The 12,927-nt window shown below is 42.4% G+C and overlaps 1 protein-coding gene and 1 long non-coding RNA gene across 4 annotated transcripts in view; one reads left to right on the top strand and one right to left on the bottom strand.

Moving 5' to 3' along the window:
* Positions 1-4,969, bottom strand: part of LOC115129609 (amyloid-beta A4 protein-like) — a 38,285-nt gene extending 33,316 nt beyond the window's left edge. For all 3 annotated transcript variants that reach the window (XM_029660156.2, XM_029660157.2, XM_029660158.2), the window contains exon 1: positions 4,789-4,969. In XM_029660156.2, coding sequence (XP_029516016.1) covers positions 4,789-4,848 — 60 coding nt within the window. In that variant the 5' untranslated portion in view covers positions 4,849-4,969. The remainder of the gene's footprint in view (positions 1-4,788) is intronic.
* Positions 4,970-6,441: 1,472 nt separating this feature from the next.
* Positions 6,442-11,848, top strand: LOC115129955 (uncharacterized). The gene is made up of 2 exons (XR_003863709.2): positions 6,442-6,625; positions 8,255-11,848. It is a non-coding gene; the product is annotated as an uncharacterized LOC115129955 (long non-coding RNA).
* The last annotated feature ends 1,079 nt before the right edge of the window (positions 11,849-12,927 follow it).

Here is a 12,927-nt window from a genome sequence, read left to right as displayed (position 1 = left end):
CCCACATATCTTAGTGGGGCACTGAACAAACACACACACATTAATCAAGTAAAATTAAAATGCACACCCACACACATGGGAGAGATACACACACAAAACGAATCAAGTGCGAGACAAATACGCCCGCATACACAAATTTAAATGTACACACACACCCATGTTCCATTACTGTCATGCACACAGTAGGCTATATGTCTCCTCATGCGTCAAACAAATACAGGAAACCCATCCCAGGTAATGGTTGGGACAAGGAAACAGGAAGTGGGAATAGCAGGGCACAGCCAAGAATATCCCACTCCTTCTTGACACCACACACACAATGCTACTCACAGTTCAGCTAAGTAATTTAGTTCATGAAACAAAGAGGACCTTTTCGAGATATTAGATATTTTAAAACAGCAGACTAATCAACAAAGCAATTTTCAAAGCTGCATTAAATCGAAGCTCAAATCAACATTTAGACCGGCACTGATTCGATTCTGCAAATGTCAGGTCATAGTTGACTGAAACTGTTGTAAAGTGATACGCATATAATAACTCCCTTCACAGTACATGTAGCAATAAATATACATAAGGCCAATGTACAGAGGGACACTGTCCAGGGTTGAGCGAGGGAAGCGTTGGCCTGTCTTGGAAAAAAAGGCAGTAAAAAGAGAAATAAGGTGGGAATGAAAGGGAGGAATGGGAGCAAGAGCAGATATTGAACAAGGAAAGACATAGGTCTGCTCGTTCTGAAGAAAAAAGCAGTGAAAAAAAGACAAATAAAAAGGAATGAATGAAAGGAAGAAAGCAATGAGAGAGCAGAGACAGGAGTATCTCTGGGACGCGGCGCTCTAACTATAGCATGGGTGCCAGGCGACCCAGGGAGGGCACTGCCGCCACCAAAACACAGGAGAAGGTGTGAAGAGGGGGATAAGGAGGGAGGAGAGGAGGTGGGCAGGGAGGGTAGCTCAATCATTTCAAAAACAGACCCAACAACATGGGAGAAGGAGGGATAATTGATGAGGGAAGGAATAGCCCCCCTACTCCCTATCCACTCCTGTCGATCTGAGAGGATTGGATGGTTAGAACGATGGAATCAATATGGGGATATTTACACCCAGGCTGAATTAAGGTAAAAGTAAGCTATTACCAATACCTACCAAATTCATTCAGAAACAGTCAGATCTACAGGAGTGTCTAGGTGTGTAGCCTGTACACGGTAGGGGCTAGGGGTCGATTTGAAATTCAGAAAATACATGTTTTAGAGTATTTATTTGATTGCTTTGGGAGACATTTGGTCAAGTAGGACAAATCAATCAAGTATAAAGGAGGCTGACAAGAAGAAGTGGCCATTTTGTAGTCAGAGGGACAAGTGTGCAGCATAATTCCTAAGACACATGCTGCTGTGATGTGTGATTGTGTATTGGAGTTGTTGTGTAGAGCGAGCGTGCATGTGTGTATTTAACTGTCTGCGTGTATGTCAGGAGCATTTTGCCATCGGATGTATTATTAATTAATATATCCACATGTGCTCAATCAACGGGTCACAAAGATCACTGTCCCATACATCGATGTACATCATTATTGAACTTTCTGCCCTCCCTATTTTTTCTCTCCATCTCGCTCTTACTCTCTGCGGCTATAAGTTAACGGTGGACTATGTCTCCGTCCCAAATGGCACTGTACTCTTTATGTAGTACTTTTGGCCAGAGCCCTATTGGTAAGGCGACATAAGGAATAGGGTGCCATTTGGGACTCAATCTATAAGCCACAGTGAGTCAGCCCCCTGAAAACAGATATCACCACGAACAACCATCACAGCTTGATTAGTTAACACCAGGCTCTTTGACTGCGCTTGGTCGCTCAATCAGATTATCAACTTCCAGGTTTGTATGTGCGGACGTGAAGGTCACACACACAACGCGGGCCACTTCAGTCACGCGGCGGCCATGACGGTGACACTGACAGTTAAAGACGTGATCCACTGGCCTGTACAGGGCAGCGGTGGGGTTGCCATAGCAGCAGGACTATAGGGCGCGTTCCAGGTCATCCAGGTCGTTATTATTGCAGATGATCAGAACTCACAAAGCCTGGAGAAGTGTTTAACGATTCAGGAGCTACTTTATTATGATGAGATGTGCAGTGTGACTGCAAAAAGACAACCTGGAACACACCCATTCTCTCCTGGTTGGAGGTGGGGTCCCTGATAACTCATCCAGGTTTCATTGGGGAGCATTGGAATGGAACAGCACCTGCACAGAACCACTGATATGTATAGATGAGGGATTGTGAAGAGTGGGGCTTGAGTCGCTTCTCATTCGAGCCCATCCTGATGTTGTGAGAGCCTCTAAAATGTGGTCTGTGAAGCTCTTCAGGGTTGTGTTCATTAGGGCACACCGTCGCAAAATGTTTTGCAACGTTAAAACAACATCTCTTATTGGACAAGTACAGGTAGTCACTCCCTGTTTCACTCCATTTCATGCCAACTGAACACGGCCGAAGGATAGCAAGAAAGAGATAACCAGCCACGGATGCTATCTGAAAGGCCAGGTTACAGAGCACAAAGCCGGCCTTACACCACCATGCCAGGTGATTTCACTGAGATCAGCTCCCTTGAAAACCTTCCATGCCATTAAAGGGATAGGTGACATGACCGTTTCAGACGAACACATTACTTAAAGGTGAGGATGTCCAGTGTGGCTACATGGGAGATAGAGGGTCCAAAATACAACAAATCCTGAAAGGGGAGGAACATCCCAACTTGGGGAGAACACAACAGCCCCATAACAACATAACAAACGTAACATGACAACGCCATAAAGGGCCAGGAATTTCTGTCTGGCAGGCAGAAAGAGGCACCGCCACCAAAACATAAAAAGGGGCTTAAGATGGAGGATGGTTGGCATGGCATGAGAAACATCCCAAAACAGAGACAATGATTGGCACCCAACAACTAACCATTACTAGGGTAGGAATTGTAGAAACTGCAACATAGAGCTAATTGTCCCTTTAAAGCGCTATTGGAAACTGGCGATTTAAATGGATGGTTGGACGAAGCTGCAACATGAGCAGTGGATGCCAAAGGGAGACAATGGTTATAATGTACGCTAATGGGCGTGAGGCTGTGCTGCTTTGGGCTTGAATGACTGCAGTGCATTGACAGACTGCCTGGGTTGCTCTTCGACCAATTTTTTCAAGGATGGGAAACTGGAATTCAGCTCCCACACCGTACACTCCAGTCTGTATAGAGGCCGGATTAACAAGAGAGCTCTGCCCTCTGTGTCCTTAGACTGTTCAATGTGTGGCTTATACATGTGTATACCAAGCAATAAAGCATTATAACCTAAGTCAGCTTTCTTTCCCCTCAAAAAAATAATGAAATGAATTGTCAACCCACAATAAGGGAAAACCAACTAACTGTTTACTTCTGTATTGGGAGGTTTGAACATGAACTTCATAGCCTATTTGGCATTTAATTGATGTAAAGTATCTTAATATGTTTAAATATCACCAACACCCTTTGGCTATAGTGAACTAAGATTAAGAATAATTTATACATATAGTCAGAAACACTATGGGTAATACATACAACAATTAGCTATGTAAGCTGTCTGGAGGTGAAAAGGCCTAGTAAAACCTAGCCTAGCTAGCCCACAGACCCGCATCGACCTGTTACAGGTATCACCCACATCAAGTGTATCCGCTACTGCCTAAAATAATTTGTTCAAATTCAAACCGCAGTTCCCACACTCAGACACACCAAATGTAGCAAGTCAGCCACAATTGCAGTGTAACGTTTGTGTAACACTAAGACTGTCGTAAGAGAACAATTGTGGTCGCTCTCTTTACAAGGCCAAATTCACACCGACATGGCATGTCGCCTGAGAGAGACGGATGATCAGTGATTGTGTGCAAAATCTCTGCCTGTGTTCATGGAATGCTGCAGTGCACCGCCGCCATCTTACTACTGTCTCACAACATTATCTTTATTCTCGAGTTTACGTGAAACAGGTTGACATAGAGAAAACAGGCGATTTTACCCTTATCCAAGGACGCAATGTGCAGAATGAATGGGTCATAAGTCTACTCTTTGGCTCTTTTTGGGGAGTAACGTATGTCTTTAGGCTACAGAAAGCTTAATCTAAGGGAAGGAATAACCCACTATAACGTTAGATGTTTATTTTCACGCCCACCACCTCAAAAATATATTCGAACCAAATACTACACAAGTGTCTACAAAATGGTGTTCACATTACCCATAAGCTCCGGATACAATAACCAATATTGCCACTACAGAAACCTGTTTGGACTAGGATGTGTTGAAGTGCAATTATGCACAGAAACAAATTACGTTCGTTTACATAGGCTACACAGGAATCTCAGCCGTAGCCTACAGATTGGAAAGCTTCATCAGGTCTTACTTTCTGTGTAAAATAAATGTAATGATTTCTCATCTTGAATTATTAAAAGTACAACTTATCCAAATGCTATAAAACTAGATTTCAATTCAAGCAATGAGTCGTTTATAACAGCACTGAGCAAAAAGAACAAGGGACCTGAACACGGGCTATTCTACTATCATTTCGAGTCAGACTAAATGAGATAAAAAGCTGTCCAACATGTACTCAGGCGTGGAATATGTTCACAGCCTTGCTGAATGTCTAATTTCATTTTGTTCTATTCATGCGTAATTAGCCCCCATGGGTTGGAATCACCCGGCTGCTCCCTCCATCAATAGCAGCGGAAGAGGAGAAGAATAAGCATGGAGCTCAGCCTTGTCCTGTCTTTCTTTCCCCGGTTTCTTACCTCAACTGCTAGCGCCGTGGTCGCAATAACCAGCAGCAACAAAGCCATACGGTCCCCCATGGCGTATTATTGTCACAACGCGTCCTATGTATGGTTTATTCTATGTACCGTCGGTATTTATTCAGAGCTCGTCTCCGTTGCTGTGCGGCTGACTGTATTGGTTTAATGGAGAACGATACTGAGGCTGCACAGCTGCTGGAGTGCCAGGTCACCTGACGGGGGGGCTTAATTCTAAACGGTACCAGTCATAAGTTTGGACACCTACTCATTCAAGGGTTTTTCTTTATTTGTACTATTTTCCACATTAAGGAATAATAGTGAAGACAACAAAACTAAATTACACATATGGAATCATGTAGTAATCAGTGTTAAACAAATCAAAATATATTTGAGATTTGAGATTCTTCAAAGTAGCCACCCTTTGCCTTGATGACAGCTTTGCACACTCTTGGCAATCTCTCAACCAGCTTCACCTGGACTGCTTTTCCAACAGTCCTGAAGGAGTTCCAAGTGCTGAGCACTTGTTGGCTGCTTTTCCTTCACTCAGTGGTCCAACTCATCCCAAACCATCTCAATCCGGTTGAGGTCGGATGATTGTGGAGGACAGGGCATCTGATGCAGCACTCCATCACTCTCCTTCTTAGCCCTTACACAGCCTGGAGGTGTGTTGGGTCATTGTCCTGTTGATAAACAAATGAATGTTCCACTAAGCGCAAACCAGGTGGGATGGCGTACCGCTGCAGAAAACTGTGGTAGCAATGCTGGTTCAGTGTGCCTTGAACACTAAATAAATCACAGACGGTGTCACCAGCAAAGCACCCCCACACCATCACACCTCCTCCTCCATGCTTCATGCTTCACATTGGGGAACCACACATAAGGAGATCATCCATTGACTTACTCTGCGTCTCACAAAGACACGGCAGTTGGAACCAAAAATTTATCATTTGGACTCATCAGACGAAAGGACCGATTTCCACCGGTCTAATGTCCATTGCTCGTGTTTCTTGGCCCAAACCTGTCTCTTCATCTTACTTCTTCCCCCACATTCTGAAATGGCATTTTTGTCCCCCCCAGTTATATTATTGGAATGTGATGAGGATGTCTCCGATCGGTAGGGTAGGTTGTTTGGATAAACTGGATAAACACTCCACTTCAACTGGATATCCCCCCACTTCTAAAACCAACGTTACACCCCTGATCATTATATTAATTCACAGTAATCTGTTAAATGCTTTTTCAGTCCTTCATCTTGCTTTAATAGTGGGGAAAGGTACAGAAAAAATGTGTGCTGGAGTTTTCCTGTGTGTGGGAGTGGTGTATCCAGGGAGATAACACATTTTCTCAAATGTAATTAATTGTGTTTATGCTGCCATCTATTGGAATAATTTATTAATTGCAGTAACACAGAATAAGTGTATATCCTTACTAATGACGTAATTACTAAAAATGACAAAATATAAAATGCTATAGTTCTTTTTATCAGTTAAAAACATTAAATAACCATTTATAGCATAACAATAAACAATGAAACTGACAAACCAAAAACACCATACATTTAGTTAATTATATAAAAAATACTGCTCTTAGAACTTTCAGACTGCCATTGTTTTGGGGAAATAAGAAATAAGAATAATAAGAAATAAGAACAATTTCGCCAAGTATCTCACAATGGGTATATTTAGATTTTTTAAAGTCAGACACCATTTTAATCAGGAAAATCACCTCCTTCTAATGACATACGGTTGGGCAGTGTACTCTGCTGTCATCGATCGCTAGATTAGAAATTGTCTTTTTTCTCTCTACCTCTTTGTTATGCACACTTGGCACCATAAAGGTGAGGATGTTTACTTTCTACACCAGTTGTTATTTTTCTGTTTAATCCTAAAAACAGATTGTAGTTGTAAAATAAAAAGGTAGACATTTTTTGGTGCCATTTAGGGAAAATGAAAATCTAAGGATCACTCCAGTCAGTAGAGGATCAGCGATGGTTCGTTTACATTAATTTGCTATGGCCTCGCGCTGGTGTTGCAGCACAACCAGTTCTTTGGCCATGTTTAAGCCTTGGGTGAGTTTTAACTCGTTCTATTGTCCAGCCTACTAGGACACAAATACATATTGGATGCAGCTATCGTGTTAATAGCTAACTCGTGTCTGACTACAACACTGTACTAACTGGCAGCAAAAAAACTGAAACCAACCCATGGCCATAGCAAAACATGTCACAGTTGGTTGCATAGTGTAACGGTGTCACCGGTCTAAATCTAATCCAATCTAGAGCCAGTCAGTCTTCATCTGTAAATCATAGAATTAGCTTCCAAATGAGATTGTTATTTCTCTAGCTATATTTATTATTGAGGGATGATGACAATCGTTGACCCTGTTTTTCTGTTAGACAAAGTACATAGTTGGGTGCCAGACTTAAACAAAATAAACAATTTAACTTTATTCAACTCGGCAAGTCAGTTTACAATGACGGCCTACCCCGGCCAAACCCTAACCCGGATGAAGCTGGGCCAATTGTCCGCCGCCCTATGGGACTCCCAATCACGGCCAGTTGTGATACAGCCTGGAATCGAACCAGGGTCTGTAGTGACGCCTCTGGCACTGAGATGCAGTGCCTTAGATCGCTGTGCCACTTGAGAGCAAAATTGATTGAGCCGACATATGCAGCGTTAATCATAAACACAGTTTCCGCTAAAGCGGGAACATTGCCTTTAAATTTCAATCACACTTAGCTGAACTTCTTCAAAGTGGATTTAATAAAGCTCAAAGCTTCCTCTGGAATCTCACCATACATCTGCCTGTAGAAGTCAACATGCAGGAGATTTGTTTGTTGTGACTGAGTGGGGGGGAAAGGCCGCAGGCAAGGTTCGGACTGATGGGTGTGTCAAACCATATCCCCAAGTCAACTCACGTTTGGTTTCTGTCATGGCTGCCAGCATTTCTTGAGGAGCAAGCCAAAAAAAGAGGCCAAATCAGCAGTTGCAGTTCCCCTTTAAGGCTGACATGTTTGAGAGCACATAGAAAATGGACTTAGTGCTTTATGACTAAGTTTTTGAGAAGATTTGGCAACCTGCCTTCTGTCTGCTTCGCTTCCTGTGCCCCTTTGTTTCTTTGGTATAGTTTGTATGTTTTTCTAATGATTTTAAGTAGCATGGTTATTAAGTTTAAATTAAAGAGGAAATGGTATATGGAAATTAAGCATTCTAACTGAATTGTGAAAATGTTAACTTGATTACTGAAACAGTGACTTGAAAACCAAGACATGAAAATAAATGTTGAAAACTGTCCTGTTAGTTGTTTGCCTCTGCTTGCTCAACCCAGTCCCTATAAAACCTGTCACTTTTCTACCTTCTGACACTTGGCGTAACAAGTGCAGGGTCTGGGCCATTGAGTGGGCAGTTGTGGAGCAGGGGCCAGTTTTGTTTTCCTTTTACGGTCTTGTGTTTCTGTGTCCTCTCAGGTTCTGCAGTCTCTCCCGTGGTTGTCTGGGCGCAGCTGGGGCAGAAGAGGAAGCAACCCCTGCTGGTCTATGAGACTTTGTGCGACCTAACTGGCCTGGCGTGTTAAGGTGCCCTATAAGTGAAGACTGAGCAGCTCTGTGGACATGGCTGAAGGATGTGTGTGGTCTGATGAAGCTGAGGGGGAAGTTCCAGCTAAGAGGACAGGATAACACTGCCATGGGGGCCCGCAGAGAGCTGGATGGAATGGTCCACTCAAAGTGGGTGAGCGATGGGGCTGAAGCGACCAAGATGGGGCCACCTGATACCCCAGGTCTACCAGGAGAGAGGAAACAGTGGATGGAGACGACAACAATAATGGCCCTGGCTGCCCTAGGACACCATGTGGGAGAGCTGCTAGCTAGAAGGTATTGGAGACCTTTATGTTCAAGGGGACTTTGTTTGTTTTTAGTAAATATGGGGTGTTTATTTAAAAAAGTGCTTTTGCTAACCGGTGTGTGAAACATAATGTGTCATTTTGCAGTGTTTTCACTCACTCTGCGAGGAAACTCTCATTTTAAAGTGGGTGAGAATGTCACAGGAGTCACTACTTTACATGTGTAACAATCAAGCATTCCTATTGGATGGTTAATGTGTCAAGTGATTGAATTGTGTATTTAAATCCCCCTTCCCCACAGGAAGGGGTGTAGTCCAGAGGCATGGTGGATCCTTGTTGCAACAGAGCTTATGACCTGCCATTGGCATTAAACAAAGCCTGTGTGTACATGCATGCTGATGATTCAACCATATACGTGTTAGCAACCACAGCTAATGAAGTCACTGAAATTCTTAACAAGGAGTTGCAGTCAGTTTTGGAATGGGTGGCGAGACAATAAACTGGGGTTGAACATCCCTACAACTAAGAGCATTGTATTTGGTACAAATTATTCCCTAAATTCTAGACCTCAACTGAATCTGGTAATGGTGTGGCTGTTGAACAAGTTGAGGAGACTAAATTACTTGGTGTTACCTTAGATTGTAAACTGTCATGGTCAAATAATATAGATTCAATGGTTGTAAAGATGGAGAGGTCTGTCCATACTAAAGAGATGACACCAGACTCAAAAAAGCAAGTCCTGCAGGCTCTAGTTTTTGCTTATCTTGATTATTGTCCAGTCATGTGGTCAAGTGCTGCAAAGAAAGACCTAGTTGAGCTGCAGCTGGCCCAGAACATAGTGGCATGTTTTTTTTATTTAACTAGGCAAGCCCGTTAAGAACAAATTCTTATTTATAATGACAGCCTACACTAGCCAACTGCACCACCCTACGGGTACTGCCAAACACCACTGGTTGTGTTACAGCCAGGTGGCCCAGGGTATCTGCAGTGATGCCTCCAGCATTGAGATGCGGTGCCTTAGACCACTGCACCACTTGGGAGCTCAATATTAGAACAGTTAATTCCCATAACGGGAGTCAAACCTGGGCCACCTGGGTGAAAACCAGGAATCCTAACCGCTAGACCATATGGGAACCAATCATGTCTTGCTCTTCATTGTAATCAGAGGGCTAATATAAATACTATGCATACCAGTCTCTATTGGCTAAGAGTTGAGGAGAGACTGACTGTCACTTCTTTTTATAAGAAACGTGAAAATTGTTTGCATAGTCAACTTACACACAGCTCTGATACACACATTTACCCCACCAGACATGCCACCAGGGGTCTTTTCACAGACCCCAAATCCAAAACAAATTCAAGAAAGCGTACTGTATTATATAAAGCCGTTATTGTATGGAACTCCCTTCCATCTCATATTGCTCAAAAGAACAGCAAAACCTAGTTTAAAAAAACAGAAAGCAATTCCTCTCCCCCTTTTGACCTAGAAATTGTGTGTATGTATTGATATATAGGCTATGTGTGCCGTTTTTAAATGTATGTAGTTCTGTCGTTGAGCTGTTTTTGTCAATAAATGTTCTGTATAATGTTATGTTTTGTGTGGACCCCAGGAAGAGTAGCTGCTGCTTCCGCAACAGGTAATGGGGATCCTAATAAAATACCAAATTAAGCTTCAATCAATTCTGCCTCACGCCCCACCACTACAGAGTTTAGTTAGCTTATTAGTTAGCTGTAAAAGGTGTTAGTGTTATTAGCCTATTTAGCGCTAACCAGCTAATCTGCCAATGCCACAATGGATATCGGAAATCAAACCATCGAAGATGCCGCCAAGCCCAGCAGCAATGATGGTGCTGAGCTCCATATGCTGAGCTCCAGAGCCCCCCCCATTCACATATGCCGCCAGGATAATGGCTCCACAGTCCCCTCCACCCCTGACTGTTCCTGACAATCTTGGAAGAGGAGCCAGCCCAGATTAGCCTAGAATCCTACCATAACAACATGTTTTCTGTCCAAAAACATTAATTTAATATCAACTGCTTCATAGGAGGAGAGTGGCTGGAATACTCAGTTACTGCAAATGCTGTATTTTTGTTCCAATGTCGAAAGTTCTGTATTGGGTGCATTGCTAATGCAGACAAGGCCTTCACCCAAAGCGGGTATTCTAACTAGAAGCATGCTTTTGATGAAACCAAGGGATTCGCTAGGCACGCATCAAGCATGGAGCATTTGAAATGCACTGCACTGTGGAAAGAAAAACTAATTGTATTCAGTTGCATTCACATAGGCTGTTTGTAATAGGTGAATTACCCCATCTATCTTGTAGCCTATATTCATTGGCAAATAGTAAGGCGCTGTCCATTGTGCTGATACAGTGCAGCGGAGATGGGTTTATAGATTTCGCGACAACCTGTCACTTCAAAAGCACTCAATGGTCTCAGAGTTTTGGCATTTTAACTTTGTTTGTGGTATAGCGTGATATAATCAGAATTCAATACATTTCCAATGCAAGAACCCCCCCCCCTGTGTCCCCTCACCGATTTCAACTGTCCCCTTAGTCACTTTAACTTGCCGCAGGGTCTGTGCTGTATGCCTGGGAGAATCTCGATGCCCTTTTCTGAAATAGATTTGGTCAACTCTTGCGAACTCTCTCCCGTCCTCTCTAACCTCCTTTTGAAAAAGGTCAAAAGGTAATTGAGGAGGCCGCTAGGAGAGGGATCGTGGACGAAGATGCGGTTGTTTGAAATCAGACTCTCCTTTTCCAATCGCGCGTCATAAATGTATAAAGTAGTTGTGCAAGACATTTTATAGATAAAAGGATCATTAGCATATTGTTTTTAAATGGTTGCATGCTTTTCTACTTCGAGTAAACAATGGCTGATTCAAAGGGGGTGTAAAAAGATTTCCAATCTCTTCCGCGAAGGACTCAGGTTGTGCTTCCTCGCCAATAGCAGGCTATTGAGGAGGGGACCGTGTTCTGTTTTTCCACTAATGAACTGAAACATTCCTCGACCACTTATCGGTTTCCGGCTCACTGAGGAGTTTGCCCAAAGGAGAACTCCAATTGCATACTCATGTCCTCTCTCCTCACCTCCTTCTCAAAGAGAAAAAGGGTATACAGAAATGAAGCATTCTAAGTGAATTGTGAAAACGAGTTGAGAATGTGTTGAAACTTGATTACAGAAACGAAACCATGTCTTATGAAAATAAATGTTGAAAACTGTCCTGTTTGTTGTCTGCCTCTGCTTCACTCTCCCTGCTCAACCCAGACCAACCCTAGAACCTATTACTTTTCCAGGCCTAGTAAAGGCAGATGGTAACCAAATGGTAGCATAGCCTACATTTGGTGACTAGCTGTGTACAGTTAAAAATTGCCTTGTTATCCAATTTAATTGATTGTTCATTATCTCCTCTGAGAGAAATCTGCTACCTACCATGAAACAAGGACATAGGTCTTTAAAAAAGTTATCTTTAGGGTTTATACAACTTCGTATATGTGGGCTATAGATACCAGTTTATACGTAATGAATCATTATTTCTTATTACGGATTTACAAATTATCTGTAAACTAACTATTTACACAGGTATTCACATTTTTAGTACATAAAAGCGTATGAGTTAGGGACAGATCAAAATGTACAGAATGGTTACCTGGAGGAAAATGGGAGAGGGTCATGCTTTTTAAATGTCAGTCAAGGGGAGGGTTTAGTATGTTTTAAATCTAGTCCATAGGAGGGTCATGTAATTTGTAATTGATTAGATTTAAATATTTCTCAGTGTTTTAGAATGAGTTGCTTATTCGGCTATATATCGATGTGTGTCTTATCTCTGATTCTCCATTGGGCGTGCAATATCAATTGCGCCTATAGGCTATTTAGTGTGGTCTCAATCCAATTATCCATAGCATATAGTCTATAGGCTAGGATGTGCATGCTCGGAGAAGCACAGAGCAAAGGAGAGCGCGAAGATGAGAATGAGAACCGGAGGTCCACTTTGATAGTTTGCTACTACCATTATTTAATTTATTAAAAAATATATGTTTTTTGCACATGATGTATTTATTAGAGTTAATAATAAGCCAGATTTGAGTCAATTACATCGTGGTGCTGAACCTTGAAGCAGCAGACCCTGCACAATCAATGGACAGCTCATTGTGCAAATTCGAGTAGGCACAATTAATTTCAATCGTCTTCATTTTAATTAGACTTTACTAACAACAAGAGGGCTTTGAGTACTTCCTTATTGACTGGTGTACTGACTTTAGATGTTTTCTTTGGTATTTATTGAGGCAGAGTAGACAAT

Source organism: Oncorhynchus nerka, linkage group LG5 (assembly GCF_034236695.1).
Source record: "Oncorhynchus nerka isolate Pitt River linkage group LG5, Oner_Uvic_2.0, whole genome shotgun sequence".
NCBI classification, from domain to species: Eukaryota; Metazoa; Chordata; class Actinopteri; order Salmoniformes; family Salmonidae; genus Oncorhynchus; species Oncorhynchus nerka.
This window is presented reverse-complemented; position numbering and strand designations above follow the sequence as displayed.